Source organism: Pipra filicauda, unplaced genomic scaffold (assembly GCF_003945595.2).
Source record: "Pipra filicauda isolate LSUMZ 115617 unplaced genomic scaffold, ASM394559v2 scaffold102_size2360937_pilon, whole genome shotgun sequence".
NCBI classification, from domain to species: domain Eukaryota; kingdom Metazoa; phylum Chordata; class Aves; order Passeriformes; family Pipridae; genus Pipra; species Pipra filicauda.
The window spans coordinates 454,339-477,758 of NW_024103463.1; the positions used below are offsets into that span (position 1 = coordinate 454,339).

Here is a 23,420-nt window from a genome sequence, read left to right on the forward strand (position 1 = left end):
GCGGGGACGGGCGACGCGCGGCGGCGGTGCCTGGGGTGCCGGGGCGGCGGGCGCTGCCGGGCGAGGCGGGATGCGGGCGGCCCACGGGCTCTGCGCGGCGCTGGCCCTGCTCCTGCTACCGGCCGGCGGCCGGGCGCTGCGCGACGGGGACTGCGAGGGTGAGTGCGGACGGGCCCGGCCCGCGGGCACGGCGGGGGACAGGCCGCTCCTCGCCGCCGCCTTCCGCTGCCCGGCCCGCCCGCCCGACGCGAGAGGCCGGGACGCGGAGCAGCCTCGGGGCTGTGACAGCCCCGAGCGACAGCCCTCCCGCTGGGACCGGGCCGGGCCGGCGGAGCGGTGCCTCCCGTGGCAGGAAAAGTCTCGAAAGTCCGGGCAAGTGCGGCCGGGCTGGGCCGGGCGATGCTCGGGGTGCCCGGTGCCGGGGCGGCCCGCGGGGGAGGCGGGGCGGGGCTGCCGGCCGGGCCCCTCGCCGGACGGGACCTCCCTCCCGGGGGCGCTGCGCTCTGCCGACAAGTTGCCGGACCCTCTCAGCGGGGTCAGCGGTAGCGCAGAGTCCCCAGGGAAAGGGAGCCCGACCCCGGGGATCTCCGGGCTGGGTGATCGGCACTGTCGCAGCTCGCCACCCGCGGGCAGCGCTGCCGGCCGGCTGAGGTGACCGGGGCAGGGAGCAGGAGAACGCCAGAGCGGTTAGTCACCGCGACTCCCTCTTACTCATCACACTGTTAGTTCACCCAGCGCCTGCTGGAGTGCTCCGAGTATCCTCGGTGCGCGCAGCCGGGAGCAGCTAATCTAAATCAAACCGGGCCCTCCGTGTACCATGGGAGTACAAACGCCTCGGGGATGAACCCTGTTGAGCTGCACAGCAAATTAAACTGCTCTTGCGCGAACTGAACATTTCCCAGGTGGAGCAAGAAGAACTCGAATTGGGGCCATAGTAGCTGGTTGGGAGTTTGGGGTACTAGCACCTCTCCTCCTCTTTATAGGGAGAGCAACAATAAGACAGGAGGGGAGGGAACTCGGTAAATCAAAACTTCCATCTGCTGTCCCAGCACTAGGTTGGAAACTTGTTTCTTCTGTACTGTGGCCACTGGTGCCACTGCCTGCAGCAGCTTTGTTCTTCCCGAGGTTTTCACTTCCCAGCAGCACAGAGTGGACATCAGTGCATGTCTGTGCCTAGGGACAGACTGGTGTGAGGTAAACGAGGGTGTGTATGTATACAAAAAATGTTTTCCTAAATGGCTTATAATTAATGACAGTAAGTTTCTACTCGGTTCCATGGTGGCCATACTCCATTTCCTGTACTGCCCAATTCCCATGCCATGCCGTGTGTTCAGAGTTGAATGCAAGTTGCTAATGACAGTAACATTTGCCAGACTCTTCCTGTTGTGGTAAACAAATCCCATAAAAGACATAACTCGTACCTGTTCCTTGGAGGCAGGTCTATGCCTGGCACTTGTCTCACACGGGGAAGGGGTGAGAATCCCCAGGTGCTGCTGCAGGAATTGGTGGGGCTGCAGAGCTCTCAATCCAGGTGATGCTGATGTCCACTGGCAAGTTGTGAGCAGCAGGATGACCAGAATCTGACCCCCAGGGTGTCCCTCAGTCACCCCACGGCACAGATCCCACGGGCTGTCTGCCTTCCTTCCCAGCCACACAGGGCCGCTGTGCTTTGGAATGTGTGCGGAGCGACTGCTGCCAGGGGAAGGAGTGACTGAGCTGTACAGCCCTTCCCGCAGGCAGGAACATGGATCCGTCCTCTCAGATGCTGCTGCACTTGTGGAAGTTGCACTATGTCTAAGACTGTTCCCTCCTTCCGTCTGGAAACGCGTCAGAAGCTTGTGGAAATGAAGAGAGGAGATACGTGCCAGGAGGACACAGCCGGGATCAAATAATTCCTTTTTCTCTTGGAAACAGTTTCAAGTGAAGCAGCTGGGTAATCAGTGATACTGAAATCAGCACATGGGGAGTCTGCAGGATTATGTACACAGTTGGTTTTCTGCCAGCACTGGGTTTGAAGACACTTGCATGGATCTGGTTTCTCAGGTTGCCACAAACCCACCAAAAGTATCAGGGTCTGTTATTGATTCACATGTGCTCTAAAAGATGTTCTGAAACATGGGTGACGTCACTGGCTTATAATGCAGCTTCTAAAAGTTCTGTTCTCCAGATCCCTTATTCCATTTCCTTACAAATGTCCTCTAGGAGCTGCCACAAGATTACTTCACTGGCCAATAACTCCATCCACCTTCCCTTCCAGTGTGTGTCACGTTCCTGGGAAGGTTCTACCAGAGTTTAAAGGACAATGACATCGAATTCACACCTTCCAGTATTGAAAAGGAGCTCTTGAAATCCTGCAAAGAAGCAAAAGGCAAAGAGAACCGCCTGGTAAGTAGTGGTAGTCGATGGTACTTGCCTCCTGAGGGAATAAGTTGTAGGATACTTGGCAAACAAGGGGAAACCAATGCCTCTGAGTTTATGATATAGCTTCCCAGGGGCTGTTTGTCCTGCTTCTGTGGCTACAATTGGTCCTGTATTTTTTATAAGAGAGGACTTGAGGAGTTTGACCTCTTCACCTTAAAAAAAAAAAAGAAAAAAACCCCAACCTGTCTACAGACATGGGACTGGCTGGCCTTGTGTCTCCCTGTTACTGAAGCACTGGGGATTACAAAGCTTTTATTTGCTGTAGGGCTTCCCTGTCCCTTAGACGGTATTTGAGGTGCTATATATAAGCTGTTAAAATATTTATACTCTCTGGCTGTTTAGCTGCAAACTAAATTAAGGAAAACCAACTTGCCCTAACTACAAACCGAAGGCAATCTGTGAATGAAGAGCCCCAAGGAAAAGGCCCTGAACTAGAGGCACCGTCAGACTTGAGAGTGGGAACACTTCAGGGAGACTTTTCTCTTTGAAGGAAGACTTTATTCTTAATCCAGTTCAGTTTTCATAAGGCTGAGAAACAAGAGAACCAGTCTGGGCAGCTGTAAAAGCAGTGAAATGGAACACACCTGCTCAGTACCCTGGGTTCAGAGTTGGGCTCCTTTTTCCATCTGTAGTGGTCACTTGGAGAGGTTCTGTAACAGCAAACATCCAGCTGCCAAAACAAGTGAGGGAAGGGATAGCAAACTCTCCTGTTAAAAGCCTTTTTCCATACAATCCCATCACTCTTGTCTTCCCTCTAGTGCTATTACATTGGGGCTACAAGTGATGCAGCCACCAAAATCATTAATGAGGTGTCAAAGCCCATGAGTCATCACATCCCCGTGGAAAAGATCTGTGAGAAGCTAAAGAAGAAAGACAGTCAGATCTGTGAACTAAAATACGGTAAGTTGCCAGCACAAGGGGGAATGCTCATGCTTTTCTGGGGTGTGGATCTCTGGGGTAAAAGCAGCATGCTAAAACTACTCAGCCCAAAATTCTGTAGCCTAGATAGGTTGTGCAACCTGGGTTGCTCTCCATGAATATCCTAGAGAGTTTTATGGAGGTGCTCAGGTACAATTGTTGGCCGCTAACCCTTCTTAGCTTCTGCAGGGGACTCTGATCTGCCCTGAAATAACTAACTCCCAGGTGTATCAGCTCTCTGGTGCTCACACTGCTGTTGGGAATATCCTGCTTGGGAGGGTGTGTGGTACAGTCTGTCCTAGGGAGCAGGCAGGGGTGTCACTGTGGCTGGGACTCGAGCCCTTGGCTGAGCTCTGCAGTTGCAGCTGCTCTCCTGTTTCCAGAAGCAGGGAATGCTGCTTTCTCACCTCCTCTGGTGTCTGCTCACAGCATTCCACACTCTATTTCTCACCACCTTCCTTGAACTCTCATGTTCCTAGATTACTCCTCTTCCTGAAAAGACTAATATGAAGAGCAGGCATGGAAATAACCTCCTGCTGCTTTCCTGTATCTCTGCCCTTACATGCCCTGGAGACACCCCTTGGATTGTGGGTCTTTATACCTCTCAATTCTATTATGTCCTGTTGCTTCCTAAAAAGCTTTTTTGTTGTTGCCACTTGCTTATCTTTCCTCTAAAATCACCCTGCTACCTTTCATTCATCCAGTGGAAGAGAGAAGTGTCGCTGCTGATATAATAAAGGGGCATTCAGGGCTATTGTGGAAGACCTACATCGAAGCTGCAGCCAAGCATTCTGGCTTCTAATAACGACTTAAAGCATTAAGAGCCTTACCACTATCCAAAGCCTAACTTAGGCGTTCCTCCCACTCCCGGCACCTCTCCCTATCTCGGGCTGTGACTTCCCTGCCCTCTCCGTGTGTCTGAGTGCGGCTCTGCTCTCCCCGCAGACAAGCAGATCGACCTGAGCACGGCTGACCTGCGCAAGCTGCGCGTCAAGGAGCTGCGGCGGATCCTGGACGACTGGGGTGAGGTGTGCAAGGGCTGCGCAGAGAAGTCTGATTTCATCCGCAGGATCCACGAACTGATGCCCAAGTACGCGCCGAGGGCAGCCGGCGCCCGGGCGGACCTGTGAGGGGCGACCCCGGGGCTCTGAGGGGCGACCCCGAGGTGACCACGGGCTCTGAGGCGTCTTGGAGGGGCGATCGCAGGGCACCGAGGGGCGATCCTGGGGTGACCCTGGGGCTCTGAGGGGCGATCCCCGGGCTTTGAGGGGCGATTCTGGGGTCGAGACCGGTGCTCCAAGGGGTCTCTGAGGGGCGACCCCGGCCCCGCGCTTTGTACGGGACGTTCATTAAAGTTCGCCGGTGTGCACCGGGCGGAGCCGTGCCGTGTGACGTGATTTCCGGATACACCCGCGCACCCCCATCCCCTCCCGCCCCGCCTAATCCCGACATTCCCCCTTCCCCCCCTCCTCTCTCCCGCTGTTCCAGCGGGTCCGGCCCCGCGCGCCCCCTCAGCCCTCGCGGGGGGCGGGGTCTCGCCGCCCTGCCCTGATTGGCCGCCCCACCCGTCGCGCGCAGGCGGCGGGAAGCGACGCGTGACGTCACGGTCCCGTGACGCCGGGCTGCGGCGCGCGCGGAGCGATGACGTAGGGCCCGCGCGGCGCGGCGGCCGGAGCCGCCTTCGCTCCCTTTTGTCCAAGATGGCGGCGGCCGCCGGAGGCGCCTCCTGAGCCGCGGGCCCGGCGCGATGAAGCGCGGCAGCGACCGCGACTCGAGCCCGCCGGGGGCCGCGGGCGGGCGCGCCGCCGCCGCCGCCAAGCGGCCCCGCGACCGCGACCGCGAGAGCAGCAGCCGGCGCGGCCCGCACCGCAGCTCGGGCGCCTCCCGCAGCAGCCGGGACAAGTCCACGCCCGGCGGCGGCGGAGGCGGCGGCACCACCACCAGCAGCAGCAGCAGCGGCGGCGGCGGAGGCGGCTCCAGCTCCCGCAGCCACCGCGGCGATGAGCGCGCCGGCGGCGGCGGCGACTCGAACCACCGCCCGGCGGGCAGCGGCTCGGCCTCAGGCGCCCGCGGCGGCAGCCAGGCCGCCCCCTCCTCCTCCTCCTCCTCCTCCTCCTCGTCCCGGGCGCTCGGCGTGCCCAAGGCCAAGGCGCTGCCGGGCGCCGTGGTGGCCCCGTCGCTGCTGCTGGCCGGGCCGCCGCCGGGCGCCGCGCCCTCGCTGCTGCTGGCGCCGCTCGGGGGCTCGGCCGGGCTGGCCGGGGAGCCGCCCGGCTCCTGCGAGTACAAGACGCTGCTGGTGAGCGGGCTGAGCGCGGCCCTGCCCGACCAGCTGCTGGAGGACGGGCTGTTCCGCCTCTTCCAGCGCTTCGCGGGCGGGGGCGCCGGGGACATCAGTGTCAAGCTCTCGCACACGCCCGAGCTCGGCCGCGTCGCCTACGTCAACTTCCGACACCCCGGGGATGCCCGCGACGCCCGGCGGCACGCCCGCGCCCGGCAGCTGCTGCTCTACGACCGGCCGCTCAAGGTGGAGCCCGTGTACCTGCGCGGGGGCCGCCGCAGCCGCACGCCGCCCCCCGCGCCCTCCCCGGAGCCGCTGGGCTACCTGCCGCCCCTGCACAGCGCATACCAGTACAAGCAGCGCTCGCTGTCGCCGGTCACCAGCCCCTTGCTGCGGGAGCCGCGGCCCCGCCACGCTCACGCCGCCGCCGCTGCCTTCGCGCTGGAGGCAGCGGCCATCGGGCTGTCCCGGGAGCGGGAGCGCGCCCTGGATTACTACGGGCTGTACGACGAGCGCGGCCGCCCCTACAGCTACCCCATCGTGGCCGAGGAGGACCTGATGCCCGAGGATGACCAGAGGGCCACCCGCAACCTCTTCATCGGCAACCTGGACCACAACGTGTCGGAGGTGGAGCTGCGCCGCGCCTTCGAGAAGTACGGCATCATCGAGGAGGTGGTGATCAAGCGCCCTGCGCGTGGCCAGGGCGGCGCCTACGCCTTCCTCAAGTTCCAGAACCTGGACATGGCTCACCGGGCCAAGGTAGCCATGTCAGGCCGCGTTGTTGGCAGGAACCCCATCAAAATCGGCTATGGGAAAGCCAACCCCACCACCCGGCTGTGGGTGGGGGGCCTGGGCCCCAGCACCTCCCTGGCCGCCCTGGCCAGGGAGTTCGACCGCTTCGGCAGCATCAGGACTATTGACTACGTGAAGGGCGACAGCTTCGCCTACATCCAGTACGAGAGCCTGGACGCCGCCCAGGCCGCCTGCGCGCAGATGAGGGGCTTCCCCCTGGGTGGCCCAGAGAGGAGGCTCCGAGTGGATTTTGCCAAAGCAGAAGAGACAAGATACCCGCAGCAGTACCAACCCGCGCCGCTGCCCGTGCACTACGAGCTGCTGGCCGATGGGTACAGCCGGCACCGGAGCCTGGAGCAAGACTTGAGGGTGCGGGATAGGACTCCTCCGCACCTCCTGTACTCGGACAGAGACAGGAGCTTTGTGGAGGCAGACTGGGCCAGCCCTGCCAAAAATGCCGAGCGCAGGAACAACCTGGAGAGCTACAGCCGGTCCGTGCGCAGCAGGAGCGGGGAGCGCTGGGGCGGCGACGGCGACCGCAGCGTGCCCAAACCCTGGGAAGAGAGGCGGAAACGCCGGAGCCTCTCCAGCGACCGCGGGAGGACTACTCACTCGCCTTACGAGGACAGAAGCAGGACAAAGGCCAGTGGGCCAGCTCTAGACCGCAGCCCTGACAGGGCTCGCAAGGAGAATCACACTACAGAACCCGGGGCCGAGAAAGAGCAGAGCAACTCCCTCCAGAACAATCGCCACACAGCTGAGGAGAAGCCCCATCGCGAGCCATCCGATGCTCCCCAGCCCAAAAAAAGGGACAGCGAACGCAATCATCGAACTGGTGAATCGGAATCAAAAACTCACGAGGAGCCAAAATCCGAGACCAAAAAGCTAAAGAATTTATCAGAATATGCTCAGACACTGCAGCTTGCTTGGAATGGGCTTCTTGTGCTAAAAAACAGCTGCTTCCCCACCTCTATGCACATCCTGGAGGGAGACCTGGGTGTCATCAACGGACTCCTCAAAGACCATTCGTCCGGCGGGAAGTTGACGCAGCTCAAAATCGCGCAGAGACTCCGGCTGGACCAGCCCAAGCTGGACGAAGTCACCCGCCGCATCAAACAAGGCAGCCCCAACGGCTACGCCGTGCTCCTGGCCACCCAGTCTGCCCCGGCAGGGGCAGGGGCCGAGGGGACCTTCCCTGCTGTGGAGCCTGGCTTGCAGCGACGGCTTCTCAGGAATCTGGTCTCCTACTTGAAACAGAAGCAGGCTGCTGGGGTTATCAGCCTGCCCGTGGGAGGGGCGAAGGGCAGGGACAGCACAGGCATGCTTTACGCGTTCCCTCCTTGCGAGTTCTCTCAGCAGTACCTCCAGTCAGCACTAAGGACATTGGGGAAGTTAGAAGAAGAACATATGGTGATAGTTATAGTCAAAGACACTGCCTAGCCCACACTGTCTTTTCAAATTTCATGTTTTCTTTGTGTGTCACACAACCCAGTTGTTTTTAAGGCTGATCATTTTGGCAGAGGCTCAAAACACCTCGGCCAAAGTGGTAAGATTTTTAGTTTCTAATTAATTTTAATACCTATAATATCTATTAAAATTTTAAATAGAGCCCATTTTATTCGTTTTTAATATGTGACACTGTCCGCTGTTGTTCTGTATTTTTATTTTTTAACTGTATGAAAAGTTGTCAGTAAAGCCTTGTTCACTGATGGATTTCTAAAATTGTGCGGTATCAGAGTTCTTACAGCTCAGGAAGGGCCAGTTCCCTGTGCAGGAGCATCCACGTGAGGCCCCAGCTTGGTTCAGTTTCTCAGACTCCAGCCTTCTGCACCTCCTTCATCTCTATATGTGTCCTTCAAGGTGGGAGGGGAAGGGGGTTCTTTGTGCTGCATGAGAGACTCAGAGGTTGGTTCTCTTATTTTTTTCTGTCCTGTTTGCTTTTTATTTCATAAATTTGAGTCTGGATGCATTCCTGTTGAGTCTCTGTTTGAGGATAGAAGCTTCCCAGGAAGCCAGCTACCAAGGAAGCAAATCCTGATCAAGAGTAGAACTGGTTTTTATACACAACAAAAAATTACAGTTGATAATTAATTGGCAAAAAGTTTGCTGCTAAGGAGTCAACCCCGTATACTCAAGTTGGTGAGCTTTGAGAGCGCTGACACATCTCAGCCATAGAAGCTCTTGGATAAAACAAAAGAGGTTTGACATTCCCAGTTTTTATAAAAGGAAAAAAAGCGAAGCAGGAGAAAAAAAAAGTGATTTAAGGGGGAACCCTCTTGGGCCCATTGTAGATGTGGACAAGCAAAGGGCACAAAGGTATTTGGTGAGCTGGAGCTGCCATTTGCATAGTCCATCACGTTGCACTACCTGAAATCCTTAATTGAAAAATGGCAATTTTTTTTTTTTTTTTTTTTTTTTTTTTTTTGCTGGAGTTAAAGCTTGTTTGACTCTTGTAAGCTTGTTAAGGCCTACAAGGAAAGAGAGAAACATGTCTGGCTGACTGAGAACGTGTTACGTTACTGCAGGTGACCTGTGACTGTAGGAACCGCTGGAGATCAAAGTTGGAGATCTGAGATGGGGTGGGTCCATCACCTTTGCTGTCTGTGGTAGGAGGTGGTTGTTGGGAGAGGCCAGGACCTCTGCACCTCTTGAGTGCTCAGCAACATAAGGATGTGGTAACGAGTCCAAATTGGAGTTAAAATCCACACTGTTAGGTTTGGGGATATTTTTATTTTTTAAAACGATGGCTGTAGATTTTAGGAAGCTTACAGAAAAATTGTGTGGGATTAAAAACACTAAAGTTTCTTTAAATTTGCAGGGGTTTTTTTGTTTGTTTTGGTGGTAAGCAAGTGAACAAAATCCTGGGAGAACCAGAGTCTGTCTTGCACCACTCTCTGTGACCCAGCAACTCACTTGCCGATGGCTGCCAAAGGCCCTTCTAAAACTGCTCTCAGGTATGATTGGTGTCAAAACCTATTTAGCAGGGAGCATAAACTCAGTGTAAAATGCTTTTATTTTTTTATTTTTTAACCCTGCAGTGTCACAGTAGGGACATGGTCATGTGTGAGCAGTTGCTTAATTTAATAATGTGTTGATATCAACAAGTGTGGGTTGGTTTGTTGAGTTTTGTTTTGTTATTTTAACATTCAATACTGTGATTATATTAAAAGTAAATCCAATGAGTTAGTGTGATCAGGAGAAGGTTTGCATTTCACTTGATGCATCTTCTGTACCCCAGAAAATGTTAATTCTGTCTGTAAGGGCCCGAGTGCAGCTCGGAGGCCACGGAGGGTGTTGTCCATGGGGGTGCAGGCACAGGTCAGGGAGAGGTGAGTTGGCTGCTCTGCCAGGAGCAGCAGGGACCTGGGAAAGCTGTGGGGGCAGAAGAGCAACTCCAGCACTCCCAGCCGCCCTCCAGGCTGGCTGCACTGGTGGCACAGGGAGGTGCAGGGGAGCTGGACTGCCCCGGCTTTACAAGGTTACAGGAACAAGGACTTAAACCTTGTGACCAAGTCCCCGATGCTGTTGTACCGAAGACAGTGTCAAATGTCAACAATTGTAAGATTAAGTGTTATCTGAAACCAAGTGCTATTAAATGCCCCTCATGGCCGAGTCCTAGAGTGATTTAGAGCCTTTTGTGGGAGTCTCCTGTGCATTGGAGGTGTCCTAGAGGTGTCCTGCAGCCTGAGGCAGAGCATGTCGTGGTGCCACAGCAGCGCCTGCCTGGCTTTGTGGTGGCAGGGAGCTGTAGCTCGAGCTGCTGTGGCGTGGCCTCGTGTGTGTCTGTGTGTGTTATGGTGTGTGAATGTGAGGAATTGAAAGGAAAAAAAAAAAAAGCTGCAACCGCTTCCTGGCAAGGGAACAGCCTGAAATCCCCCATCTCCCACTTCCCTTGTGAAATCAGTAAATAGGGTTATTTAGAAGGTAAACGTCATCCTGTGTTGGGTTGGGTAAGAGTTTTAATGATGGGATCTCTGTTCCCAGAGAGGAGCTGATGGGTGTGAGCATGTGTGCATGGACCAAACAGATTTCCCTCCTACCAACAAATTAAAAGGAGAAGTCAGAGTTAAGGAAAAAACACCTGGGAGAGAAGCAGCAGCATCCCTCTGACGTGATGACCTGAGCCTCCCTGGTCCCTGGCATGCAAGGGAGCCACAGCCTTGTTTGAACAGACTGTGCCAAGGCCAAAGGACCTGTCCTGTAGTTGTGTCCTCCTTCCCATCCCTTCACACTTGTATCCAGGCTGGTCCAAGAGAAACAGGCCTGAAAAAGACTTGACCATTACAGCAAAATAACACTACATCTGTGTCTTAGAGCATCAAAGACTTGTCCCTTAAACTGGGATGGGCTGCAGTTCTGGGGAGAAGATCCACAATATGGGGCAGGCCTGAGACACACGGTGATGTAGGAAGATGTGGGGTATGACAGTGCTGGGGGGTTTGGGAGGTGGGTGTGCCTTTCAGCCCAGGACAGTAGGAGCAGTGGGGTAATCACAGCAGGGTCTGGGCTCTTTGAGGGTGCTCTGAAACTCAAGTGGGACTGGGTGTGAGAGGATGGGTTGGCTGGTCTGAGAGCATTAGTGCTCAGACTGAGCTACTCCATCTTTTGTTTTAAACACTCCTTCAGCAACCATTGGGTCTTTAACTTCAGTTGCTGGCTGCCTTTACTACAAAAAAAACAGGGATGAAGGCCAGCCCTGGGTGTGCTGTGACCAGTGCTGAGGAGCCCATCACACCTCAGTTACCACCCTTCCCTGACACAAAGGTTAAGCCACTGCCCAGCCCCGAGGTTTTACCCTGCTCTCCCAGGGACGTGCTCTCCCTCCCAGGTGCTGGCACGGGCATTCCACAGGCTGTGCTCCACGGAAGGGTGTTGCTGCACCAAATGGGCTGAGCAGTTACTTGGGGTTGGGTCCCAGAGTGAGGAGGACCACACATAGGAACGACACTGACAGGAGGGCACAGGCTGTGCTGGGCTCGTCTCTGCTCACGTTGTGGGAGGAAACCCATCCTTCCTGCAGGGGCTCCTCTCTGCTGCAGAGGTCGGTGGGTGTCTCAGCCAGCTGGCAGGACATTTAAATCTCCTTCCACCCCCTAAGCCAGGGCCTGTAACAGCTGCATAGAAGAAATATTGTATGGCATCACGTCAGCCATGTGCTGTGTGTATTCCAGAAGATTATAGGACTTTTTCCAAGCACTATGCTTTTAAATAGATTAAATCATGATGTCAGGGGAAGAGGTGATTTTTCCAAATGCTGAGATTTTCCCCCCATCTCAAGTAGCTGCAGAATTATGGACTTAAACAAATCCTTGCTAGTCCCCAAGTCTGAATCCTGATTTGCACCCAGGCTGTTACAGTCACCTGTTCACCAGCAGCCTTCAGTGACACCCCCCAGTAACACAGGGTTCAGGCAGCCTCCCTCAGCTGTGAATTTAACTTCAGAGAGGCTGGGTCTGCCCAGAACAGGCACCAGGGGCTGCTTCAGCAGGTTTGGGGGGGTGACCTGCAGGCTCTACCTCCTTCACCACAAGGTAATGCCCAAACAGTCCCTTTGGCTCTGTCCAGTGAAGTCAGGGCAGGTGTGGGAGGGGAGAGCACTTACAGCATACTTACAGCAGATGTACTTACAGAGATATACTTACAGCAGCCCAGGTTCAAGTCAAATGTACACACAGGAGCTCCATCCTACGTGTTTTGGTTCTGTTTCACACAACTAGTAGGCAAATTTCTCTGAGCCAGCCAGGCCCAAACCAGCATCAGCTGGAGTATAATGCCAGAACAAGACAGAGGCATCTGGCACAGCAGTTCCCTGGTAGTAGTAGCTGAGTACATGCTTTACTTTCTTTTTCCTCCTCCTAAGCAGCACATTTTCTATGGTGAAGTCAGATAAGATGGTTTCTGATAAGGCAGAGGCTGCTTCCACAGCTGTTGGGTGGCATATCCGATTTTCAATCCCCTCATTTAATCAGAATGCTGCTCCAATTGCTGTCCTTAAATGCTGTAGTAATTGCAACTCGTTCATCTTTATCGACTCTGTAGGGTACAATTATCCATTATAAGTTGCAGCAGAACCTTTCTTTTTAATTATTAACAAGCAGCCCTGGGTAAGTGCATTAAGTAGATGCAATGCTTGAGGGAAGAAAAACTATCCCTTCTCTCAGTTAAAAAGGAAATCCTTCCTCTTCCAGCAGGACCTTAGGCTTAGTTGAAATGCAGAGTTCATGGTGGAAAACTGGCTGTAGCGTCGAGTGAGAAGCCTCAAGTTCCCTGTTCTGCTTAAAACCCTATTCTGAAAGTGGGCAAAACAGAGAAAGGGTTAATCTGAACACCTGGGAATAAACAGCACAGGTAGTGGCCTTGTCCAAGCAAGCAGGGAGAACACTCACCTGCCAGCTCTGACCCACTGTGCAGTGGGTGCTGCACTGTGAAATCAAACACTCCACTGCCAGTTCTGAGGGCAGGGCCCTGGTCATGCACCAACAGGAGCCCCTGATTTGCGTTCTGCCCAGACAGCCACAGGGCAGCCTGGCAATGCCAGACCACAGGAGGAGGGCTGTGCTGCTCCCAGCTCCTGACACACACCAGGGAGGGGGTGAATTCTCTGGCTCAGCTACACAGTGGACACTCCAGTGCACCTTCACACACCACCACAGCCTGGCACCAAGCAGCACGTCCCAGCTCCCGCCTGGATGCCCACGCTGGGAGTTCCAGGCTGTCAAGCAACCCAAGTGATCAGACTGGAACCCACAGGCACTGTGCAACGTCCATCCTAATGGAGCCTGTGCTCCCAAAGCTCACTCCTGTTTACTCTGCCCTTCCTTCCTCGCTGCAGCCAGGCCACCAGCTACACCTGGCTGCTCTCCAGCCAAGCTCCACAGGCACATGGACCACCACTTTGCATGGCTGGCAGGGGAATGCATGGCTACAATGCACAGCCATAAACAGACACAGGATTTGTATTTAATTTTTTAATAAATACACTTTACATTAAAGAAAAAGGCCTTCAATTTGCAGTTTCCACACAGAGGGCAAGAAGGGAAAAAAAAAAAAAAACAAACAAAAAAGAAAGAAAGATTAAAAAACTTGAACCACAAAGGGCAGAGGGGAGAAAAAGGGCTCAAACTTCAATCCCAGATTCCCATGTCTTCAGGAATACCAGGCTCTGACTAGGCCCAGCCAGGATTTCAGCCTCCCACTACAGCTGGTATCACTATCTCCATTAGCAAACACTCCAGGGGCTCTTCCCTGGACAACAAAAGCATCTGGAACACACTGGCGCATTAGCAGGTATAACACCTGTAGTTCTTTTTTTTTAAAAATAAAATCATATTTAAAATAAAAATATTCTCACTCCTCAACAATATTAGAAATCATGATCCTCTTATTTCACTTGGTAGTTGCATAAATTTTAATTTTATTTAATTTTAAACAATTTTTCTCCCCTGAACCTACCCCATGGTAACAAGGTACTACAGGAATACAAAGGTCATCCCCTCTTTACTAGAACACTTGCCTTTTTTTTTCTTTTTATTTTTTTTTATAAAACTATTTTTGTTCTTTAGGAAAGAACTTTATACAAAGAAAATATATTGTGAAATATCTTCAGAAGTTTCCTTGAAGAGGAGAATCATCTCAGCCTAAAATAAAAAATAAAAAAAAAAAAGGCAGAGAGAAATGAGGCCTAACCCCAGGTCTCTTTATTGAGACTTAGCCCCGAGCCTCCAACTGACTCAAACCAACACAGCGGGCTGGCAGGAGTTCCTCGGGTTCTCCCAGGAAAAGCAGGGCTGGGGTGCTCAGAACTGGTTTCCAATTTGGTCTCTGGTCTTCTGTTGGGAAGGGAGCATCTCCTCCTGCCAACACCCCGCCCGGCAGCCACTCCTCACTCATTCAGAGACAGGATTATGTCGTCCTCCAAGTCAGAGTTATCCGAGCTGTCGGCTGGAAAGGAGACACGTGGGTTATGTTTGGTTTATGGCAGAGCACAGCTGTTGGGACACCCCTGCTCGAGGCCACAGCTCCTCAGCACTGACAGAGGCAGCCAGAGCCATTAGTGCTCCAAATCACTCAGCAGCAGCCAGGAAATCTGCACCAGAGCTTTCCTTCCCTGCTTAAAAGAGAAGCTCAAGGAGAGCAGCTTTAGCCAGTGCAGTTCCTATGAGCTCACAAGTTTTTCCCCCGACAAGGTGGGAAGGACACCAGCAGTGAGCTGCCTGCACAGCTCTCCGTGCCAGAGGCTGGACAGATGTAGCAGTCACTCCTCACAGCTGGACAGTTCCACCAGCCTGATGTGGTGAAATAGGGCTGCTGCGCAATGTGCATGGGGTAATTCGTTATGCAGTGAGATGGACCCCTCTGAGGGGGAATCAATCCCTACATTCACAAGCAGAACCTTCCTCTAGCAACCCAAATGTTTCGGTAATGAATTTAACTACATGGCACTCATTAAAGGTGACCTGAAAACTGTGCTTTTGCTGGTTTTCTTCATTGTGGTACAGAATAAAGACATGAAAGGATTTGCCAGAAGCAGTCTCACACACACACACACGCTTGCTTTTTATCTTAAAACATAAGTTCTCTACTCCCTCAGTTGTGCAAGAGGGGAGTGGTAGCAGCTCTGGCAAGCAAGAGGGCTCCTGCCTTACCTTAGAGGTGATGTTGGCTCTTTTTCTTATGCGAATTCATTGGATGCAGCAGTAAACTAGGTATTAAAAATAGTTAAAAAGAAAAGAAAAAGACACCAGGACTTCCTCTTAGCCATCTCAGTTATAGTGAATCTGTAAAATGCCTGTCAAGGTAAGCAAGGCCTTCTGGAAGGTTCATCCCTTCCCACACACTATCCTTAGGTGGAAAAAAAAATCACAGGCAAGCAGAGAGGGCACAAACCCCTTCCCCCAACCCTCCTCCCTGATGATCAGCCAGCTGCCCTTCCACTGTGATCAGCAAGGGATGCTCCATCTCACCATCCCTCAGACTGAGCCTAAGCTGAGGGTCATCAGTGCTCCCAGAACAGCCACAGCCACCTAAGGGTAGTTGGAGAACACCAGCCAGTGCTGCAGCAGCCACACTTACACAGTAAGAGGGAAAGAAGCATAAGCAAGATAACAATCCAGAAACTATGGGGATAAAGAGAAGCTGGAAAAGTTGGAGTTTTGGGGTTTTGTTGGGGTTTTTTTTAACCCCAGAGGAAAGCTCACTATTCTCCAGTGCACCACACAACCTTCCAATTTTGAGCTCTATGTCTATAGGTAAATCTGATTGCAGTTAACTGCTTACCATAGTTTGCATAGACCTGCCTGGAAGTTGCCATTTTGGATTATAGAAGAATGGGAAACAGAATCAAGTGTCAGCCATGCTGCTGGCGAGAATTCAATACACTTCTTCCATCCTAGGTCACATGTGCATTTCAAAAAATTACACCCAGCTGGCCCAGGAACAAGCTCCTGAAAGATCTGCACAATGAATACACTGCTTTGACAAACCTATCTAACGTCCCCAAGGGGGTGACAAAAGGGGAGGAAGACAAATTCATACTTAAAAGGTTCATCATGGACTATTCCCAAAAAGGAATCAGAACCTCTTCTAAAGCACAAGGAACTAAAGCCATTCTCACTCCCCTGTTTCAACTGTTCTTTGACTTACTTTGCTTTGAAACACACCCACTGTATGTTCACAGAATATGCTGAGTTGGAAGGGACCCATCAGGATCAGAGTCCAGCTCCCGGCCCTGCACAGGACTATCCCCAAGAGTTACATCATGTGCTTGAGAGTATTATCCAAACTCTCCTTGAGCACAGCCTTGGTGCTGTGCCCACTGCCCTGGAGAGCCCAACCACCCTCTGAGTGAAGAACCTCTTTCTAACATCCAACCTAAACCTCCTGGCACAACTCCAGGCCATTCCCTGGGTGCTGTCTCTGGTCCCCAGAGAGCAGAGATCAGTGCCTGCCCCTCCCCAGGAAGTTGTAACTGCAATGAGGTCTCCCCCCAGTCTCCTCCAGGCTGAACACACCAAGTGCCCTCAGTGTCCTCACATGGCTTCCCCTCAAGGCCCTTCATGATCTTTGTTGCCCTCCTTTGGACACTCTCTAATGGATTCATATCTGTGCTGGCTGTGACCAATTGACTGTGTGGTCTTTCAGGTGTTTTCAATCCCTCCCAGAATTATCTCCTTAACTTTACCAGGCACTGAAGTGAGACTGACAGGGCTGGAGTTTCCAAGGTCCTCCTTGAAAACTGGGACAACACTCACCAGCCTCCAGTCAGCTGGAACCTCTCTGGATTCCCAAGACCACTTAAAAAAAAAAAAAAAATCACTGAGAGAGGTTTTGTGATGACATCAGCAGCTCTTTGAGGATTCTGGGATGAATCCCATCAAGCCCCCTATTTGTAGGGATCCAGCTGGAACAGCAGATCCAGCACAATTTCAGGGTCAACTGGGAGTTGATCATTCTCAGTCTTGGTTCTCCAGCTCAGGGCACTGAGACTCCCTTGGTCCGTCACCATGTTGAAGACAGAGGCAAAGAAAGCATAAACACCTCTGCCTTGTCTCTGTTTGTGAGGAGACCATCTCCATCCTGGAATGGACCAATGATATTTCTATAGTGCCTATTTCCATTAATGTATTTGAGAAGACTTTTTTTTACTGCCCCCCATCCCCATTTCTGGCAGCTTCAACTCCAGTTCAGCTTTTGCCACACAATTTTTTTCCCTACAGTGGCAAGCAGCATCTCTGTATTCTTCCCAGGTCACTTGACCTTGCTTCCAGTCTCAGGAAGAGGCATCAGGCACTCCTGGCAACCTGTGACCTGGAGAGCTGCATCTGCCACAGCAGGTCTGTCTGTCTGGAGGCCTCTGACAGGGCTGGTACAGTGACTCCCACAGCTCTAAGGGATCAAGCTTTACAGGGCATCAACACCATAACTAAGGGAGCTTAAACTAATATGCTAATAAGACTGGGCTGAAAGGATCTCTTTGCTCTTTCTTACCAGCTACTGACGCTGCTGCCTCTGTTGGATGCTCCTGGGTGATCAGAAACAAACCCTTCCTGCTCACTCTGCCTGCACGAACTGCCATGCTGTGCCCTCCCTGCTGTGCCACGCCCCTTTGCCCACTCCTGTTCGGCATGTTCCAGGTTGCTCCTGCTCCCTGGAGCCCTTTAAAAGTCCCTCAATTACTCCTTCCTCACCCAGTTGGCTGCCCAGGGTCCCTGGGGTACACACACACACACACACACACACACACACATACACACACACACTCTTTAACTTTCTAACCCAGTGGTTAGAAAGTTTTGTGGAGTTTGTGGAGTGCCAGAAAAAGAGAACAATTTAAACTGTATCCCAAAAGTTACGTTAGCTTCAGAACAGTCTGATAAAGGAAGTGAAGTCAGAAATGCCATGTTGGCTTTGCACTTCAAACCAAGAGTTTGAAGAGAGAGAGAAAGAACAGCACCAAGGACCAAAAGTGTTTCTTGTCCTTACAGGTACAAATGAGGCAGAGAACAGGGGAAGTAACAGTTAAACCTGTGTCCCCTTGAAGGGCAGGACAGGCAAGCAATCAGACAAGGCTTCTTCACGTGGAGTTTCTTGGCCTGCCAAGTTCTCACACACACACCTGGGAGCACTTGAAGAAAGGAGATACCTCCTTTTCCAGAATGCACAGTTGTTCTCTCATATAAGAGCTGTTTATACCAGCAGATTACCTAGAGAGGCCACAGGTGAACAAGGATGATGATCTGTGCCTCAGCTAAGTCATTTCAGGGGAGATTTAGATGTTGCATATTTGTCAGGACCTTAACCAGAGGACAAGCTCACCAAGCTGGGCACACACTTACTATCTCCAAGAATCAGCTCGACTTCCTCATCAGCATCAGAATCCTCATCTTCACCCTCATCTCCCTCTTCCAGGAGGTTGGCAATCTCCTCATCATCGGAGGGAGAAAAGTCATTTTCTCCATCCTCACCAGCATTCTCGTTGTTCTCATCCTCCTCCAGCTCAGCCTCCAGCAGCTGGTCTGTATCTAGTTCATCAAGGTCATCTGTGTCATCATCATCTTCATCATCATCTTCTTCCTCTTGCTCCTCTTCCTCCTACAAAGACAGCAAACACATTCCATTGTAGTCACTAAGACAAATGTAAAATGGAATAAGAATAATTGAAGAAAACATACCTATAGTTTTCACTTCTCCCCATATCCAGGTATCACACATTATGAACACACTCCCATCTCCCATCTAAGCATTCTCTCTCTCCACAGCTACAGAACATCACATGTTAGATCGCTTCCAAGCCTGCAAAGTCCTGTCTGCAAAGTGCTGGTGCAACACAGGTACCCTTGGCTCAAGCTCTGCTCCAGTACTGGCCACCAACATGTGTCATCACAAGGCACTCTTGAGAAGGACATGCAGTAAGACCTGTTAATCCATGGCTTTGTTGCTAGTCTTGTGCAAACTGCTGTAGTTTCAGCTGGACCAAAATCTCTGCTTGTCATCAAACAGCATGCACGTTCTGTCCCTGCCATTCCCATCTGGATGAGATGTAAAATGTAGGGAAGGATACCATTAGCCTAAACCAATCCCTGAAGCAGCTTTGGATGACAGAACTGTTTAAAGCAGCTCAGAGGTCTCATCTTTGGTATTTACCTATGGATCAAGATCTTTCTCTATCAAACTATAAGAATTTGAACTCCTGAACTCCTCATTGCACAGATGAAATCCAGAAATCTGTGTGTAACAGAGAAGACCAAGTGGGAAGGAGCTGTTACAGTCCTATCCTTCTTCCAGACAACCTGCCAGCACAAGCCAAGCTCCAGGAGGTCTCCAGGACTAAAAGGGTTCAATACACCTGCTCATCTCAGAGCCACAGCCTGTTTCTCTAACAGAGTGCTCTCATGTGGCAGGGAGGCAGCTCTCAACTCATTCAGCCTTAATTGCTCCTTTGCTTCGGGAGGGAACACATTCTGCAAAATTAGGAAGCAATTAAGATAGACATCTAACAACCCACTTCAAGGGATGGTTTGGTCCTCAAGCTCACCACATTCCCACTGTGCTATTTAGACTGCTGCATCTTCAGATCTAAAAGGACAGAGGAAAGTCCTTTACTGTCATCTCCCCAACCTACTTTTTCTTCAGTCAGTGCTATAAAAAGCCCACCACACCCACACAAATCCAACATCTGTCACAGGCAAGAGAAACAAGGAATGCCAGGAAGCCTGACCAAATTGTATTGTTTCTTCACTTGGAAAAGGCAGCCAAGTCTCCTCTGCTGACCAGAAGTGCCCTGTTATTAAATGGAGATTACAGTATAAAAGCATTGGTTTGCTATACACAGTTTTCTTGTATTAAGAGCTTGTATTAAGTGTAAAATTAAAACCAACCTGTATGAAAGCCTGTGCTTATTTTAGTCAACTATAAACTTAACACTTTGAGTCAATGGGTCTTCAAACAAACAGACATTGCTTTTTGAATTGCATACACATTGGGAGAGGAAATACCTTACTTGCATTTCACAGTTTTAAACTGCAATGTCATAATGTGTATAATTTTCCATAAAATATATTGAGTATAAAAGCTTTTGTCTTAATAATTTGAATTTAGTTTTGCTCTATGCAGTACCTGCAGAAAGACCAATGTCCTAAAGCTTATCACTCTACTCAGAATTGAAAAACTGATTAAAAACTGAAAAAGGTAGATTTTATTTTCCTTTTTCAGTCTCTAAACAGTTTTGAAGCAGAAAAGATATCAATTTATTCAAAAAGCTTGGAAAAATTAAGCCAAATTTCTCTGTATCTGGAGCTAGAGACACACCTGAACTTTAGGAAAAAAGTATGTTGTCTACAAGATTCATTTAGAGTCCATGTAGGTAAAACCTAAAGGATTCTGAAATAAGTTAGGTACCCTCTTTGTTTCCACATCTGTGGAATTTCTGAAAGCATCTTTTTCTTAAATATATAGCCCACAAGGACTTAAAATGTCAGCCTCATTTGATTATGTTTCACATGTAATGTATTTATTAGAAATTGAAATACTATTTCATCAACATTTTCATTCAAGCTTAAGGCAAGGCATATATAGCAATATCCTTCAAATATAGGATGAAATTAAATATACTTGTATTAAGGTAAAAATTCCTTCTGGCTGACAAGGGTAAGAGCCAAATTACACAGAAAGGTTCTATATTTTGCTGCAAATTAACTTTGAAGGATTATACCAACCAGTGAGGGAAAAAATACTTTATGAGAATACAAACAGCACCAGAAGAACCGAGATGTTTCCACTTTTACAGTTTAAATTACTTAATCTGAAGTAGGTGGTTAGAATTGGCCACGCTCATTTAAAACCCACCTAGGAACAGTAAGATGAGATCAAAATTATACCTGTCCTTGGTAAAGCAACCAAGGAGTCGGGGGTGTGTGTGGCAGTGTGACACACACAGTGACGTCCTTACAGAGCTGAGGAGTGGTATATAACAGGGTTCAGGAGGAGCAACTTCATCCCTGAGAAACCTGTACCTTCTATTTTAAAGAACCCAGACAGGCACTTGGACACTGTGATGCTTCTGCCAAGTAACAGGCAAATAAATTGTGCCTCTGAGCCACCCCCGAGCACAACCCTCTGCAGGCACAGTGCAGCACTCCCAGCTGGAATACACGGCTTGCACACACATGGGGAGAGCTCTCCTAAGAAAGCTCCAGAATTTCTGCACCCAGACCCAATCCGTGGGATATACAGCTCAGAAAGGTGTGAGGGAGTACCAGGTGCAGTCTAACACCATCCCATGCGAGTGATATCCGACCTGTTAGTGGGGATCCAGGATGAATCCTCGTCAGACACAACTGTCTCGTGTTAGGGATCCATACACAGGTGGAAAATGGCACACCTTCCACAGTGACTCAAACAAGCACTCTGAGTAAGAGCAGTGAAAAAAATCCTTGTGCCATGTCACGAGGGAAAACAGGCAGAACAGTGTTCTAAACCATATCTGTTTCTGTAGGAAAAACCTGCAAAAGCAAGTTCCTGTCTACTCATCAGTCATTCCCACGAGCTTTGGGCAATGACACAGGTACTGCTGGAAAACAGAACCAGCGTGCACATCTATGCAAAACATCCAGGCACCTGTGCTCATCTTCCTCATTGGAGTAAACTGATCCACAGAACCCATGGGCCAGCACTCTCCAGAGGACTTGAACAATACCAAGGAATTGCTTCAGCCATCACTAACTCCTTTAGATGCCTAAAGATATTCTTCTGTTTGGGTTGAAAATTTGCTTGGATCAGAATGTGAACTGTTCATGGAGTATTCACATTTCTCCTCTACTTCCCTAGAGAATATTTTCCTCCCTCTCCAACAGAAGCTACTCCACAGCTGCCACTTCCCTTTGCAGAAGGCACAAGGGTAGTACTACAGAATCCCAAACTGACCATCTCACAACCTTCCCCCTGTAAAACATTTTACCTTCCTATCAGCACTCTGACTCAGCCTGGTGTCTGTGTGTGCCCTGTGCTACAGCCAGGTGCACCATGACTGCAGTGCAGCCAGACCAAACCCCTGTCTTCCCATGGAAATCATGGAAGATTACAAACAATCTCAACCTGAGGCTATGATGGAGGGAAAAAAAAAAAAAGAAAAAAATCTAATGGTGCCTTTTAAATAGAGCAAGCAACACTCAGAGGGACGTGATGGAGTCCAGCTTTTGAATTAAGGATGTCACACTGCTCCCCATTTTAGTTACACTGGGATTCAGGTATATTAATTAGCTGTAGATAATTAAACTTTGGATTAATTTAAAGAGTTTTACCTTCATATATGTCAAGAGTAGAGTAATTTTGAGTACTCATTGACCCCTAATGAGATTCAAATTTGCAATTGGATATGATAGAGATATGTATTAACTTTATTAATTAATGGATATGAATTCTAGGGGGTTTCTGTGTTATCTTCCTAACACTGCACCAGTGTTACTCCTCTTCATGTCCAGCACACAGAGTGTCACCAATGCAGGTGACACTGTGGTATCAACACACCTGGATGGCCAACTCTCTCTGCTCATCAAAAACACAGTGACACAATTATCATAAAGGAATTTTTATCTTGGAAACACCCACCCTATTTCCTTACACAAAATGGCTTCCTGGCCCCACTCCCTGCATAAATAGTTTACAGAATATTTCACCCCAGCTAAAGCAAAAAGGTCATGCAAAAATAAGGTAATGAACAAAGATGACAATTTAAAGCAAATGAGAATAAACCAAAACCCAGTTATAATTGTTAGGCGATAGCAAAGAAGGAGGCTGCAATTTTAGTGTGGAATATCTATCCACAGGATAGGATGTCCACACAGGGACAGGCCCAAGTGTAACACAGAAATTGTTTAACTCAACTATTAAAGACTAGTTTAGGCTGAAAAAGACCATCTATACAGAGGGTTTGTGTCAGTTTAATTCAAAAGGTCTTAAGAATATAAGTTAGTAATGTATAGTATCATCAGTTATATATTTTAGGCAAGCATAAAGGATGCAGGAACTATCAGTTCTAGAATCAGACTGCAAAATGGAACAATAATTTAAGTTTTCATCTTAAGATAAATCTCTCAACACTCACTAACTCACCCACACAGTAACATAAAGAGCTTCAACACACAGTCTATGACCCTGGAATTGCTTTGAGGATGATTAAGAGGGTAAAAGTGATTCCCATCACCTTTCTATCATGCCTGCATACAGGAAAATTTACAGAGATGTAGTAGTACAACAAAAGCTGGACATAAACTTACAGAAAAGTTGATTACATAGCAAAGGATTATCTCAAGATCATCTCAAAGCAAATTACTGGTAACTGAACTCTACTACCAGTTTGCAATCTTACATAAAGATTCAGAAAGCAGAGTAGATTTGGTTCAATTAATTTATCATTTTTAACCACAAAGGAAAAAAACTAAACAACATCCCCTAAAGGAATGGCAAATACTGGGGTGGTTGCACTGGAACAAAAAAAATGTTTGACCTAATTCTT

At 50.2% G+C, this 23,420-nt stretch overlaps 3 protein-coding genes across 6 annotated transcripts in view; 2 read left to right on the forward strand and 1 right to left on the reverse strand.

The window, feature by feature from the left end:
- Positions 1-4,717, forward strand: MANF (mesencephalic astrocyte derived neurotrophic factor). The gene is made up of 4 exons (XM_027730614.2): positions 1-158; positions 2,258-2,385; positions 3,180-3,321; positions 4,285-4,717. Exons 1-4 carry the CDS (start codon positions 71-73, stop codon positions 4,467-4,469), a joined length of 543 nt encoding a protein of 180 aa, XP_027586415.1. The 5' UTR covers positions 1-70; the 3' UTR covers positions 4,470-4,717.
- Positions 4,718-5,049: 332 nt separating this feature from the next.
- Positions 5,050-8,131, forward strand: RBM15B (RNA binding motif protein 15B). The gene has a single exon (XM_027731219.2). It carries the CDS (start codon positions 5,087-5,089, stop codon positions 7,847-7,849), a length of 2,763 nt encoding a protein of 920 aa, XP_027587020.1. The 5' UTR covers positions 5,050-5,086; the 3' UTR covers positions 7,850-8,131.
- A 5,235-nt stretch (positions 8,132-13,366) lies between these two features.
- Positions 13,367-23,420, reverse strand: part of DCAF1 (DDB1 and CUL4 associated factor 1) — a 50,862-nt gene continuing 40,808 nt past the window's right edge. For all 4 annotated transcript variants that reach the window (XM_027731039.2, XM_039378040.1, XM_039378071.1 and 1 more), the window contains exons 23-24: positions 18,244-18,499; positions 13,367-14,350 (exon numbers count right to left, since the gene is read on the reverse strand). In XM_027731039.2, the coding sequence (XP_027586840.1) occupies positions 14,292-14,350; positions 18,244-18,499 (315 nt within the window). In that variant the 3' untranslated portion in view covers positions 13,367-14,291. The remainder of the gene's footprint in view (positions 14,351-18,243; positions 18,500-23,420) is intronic.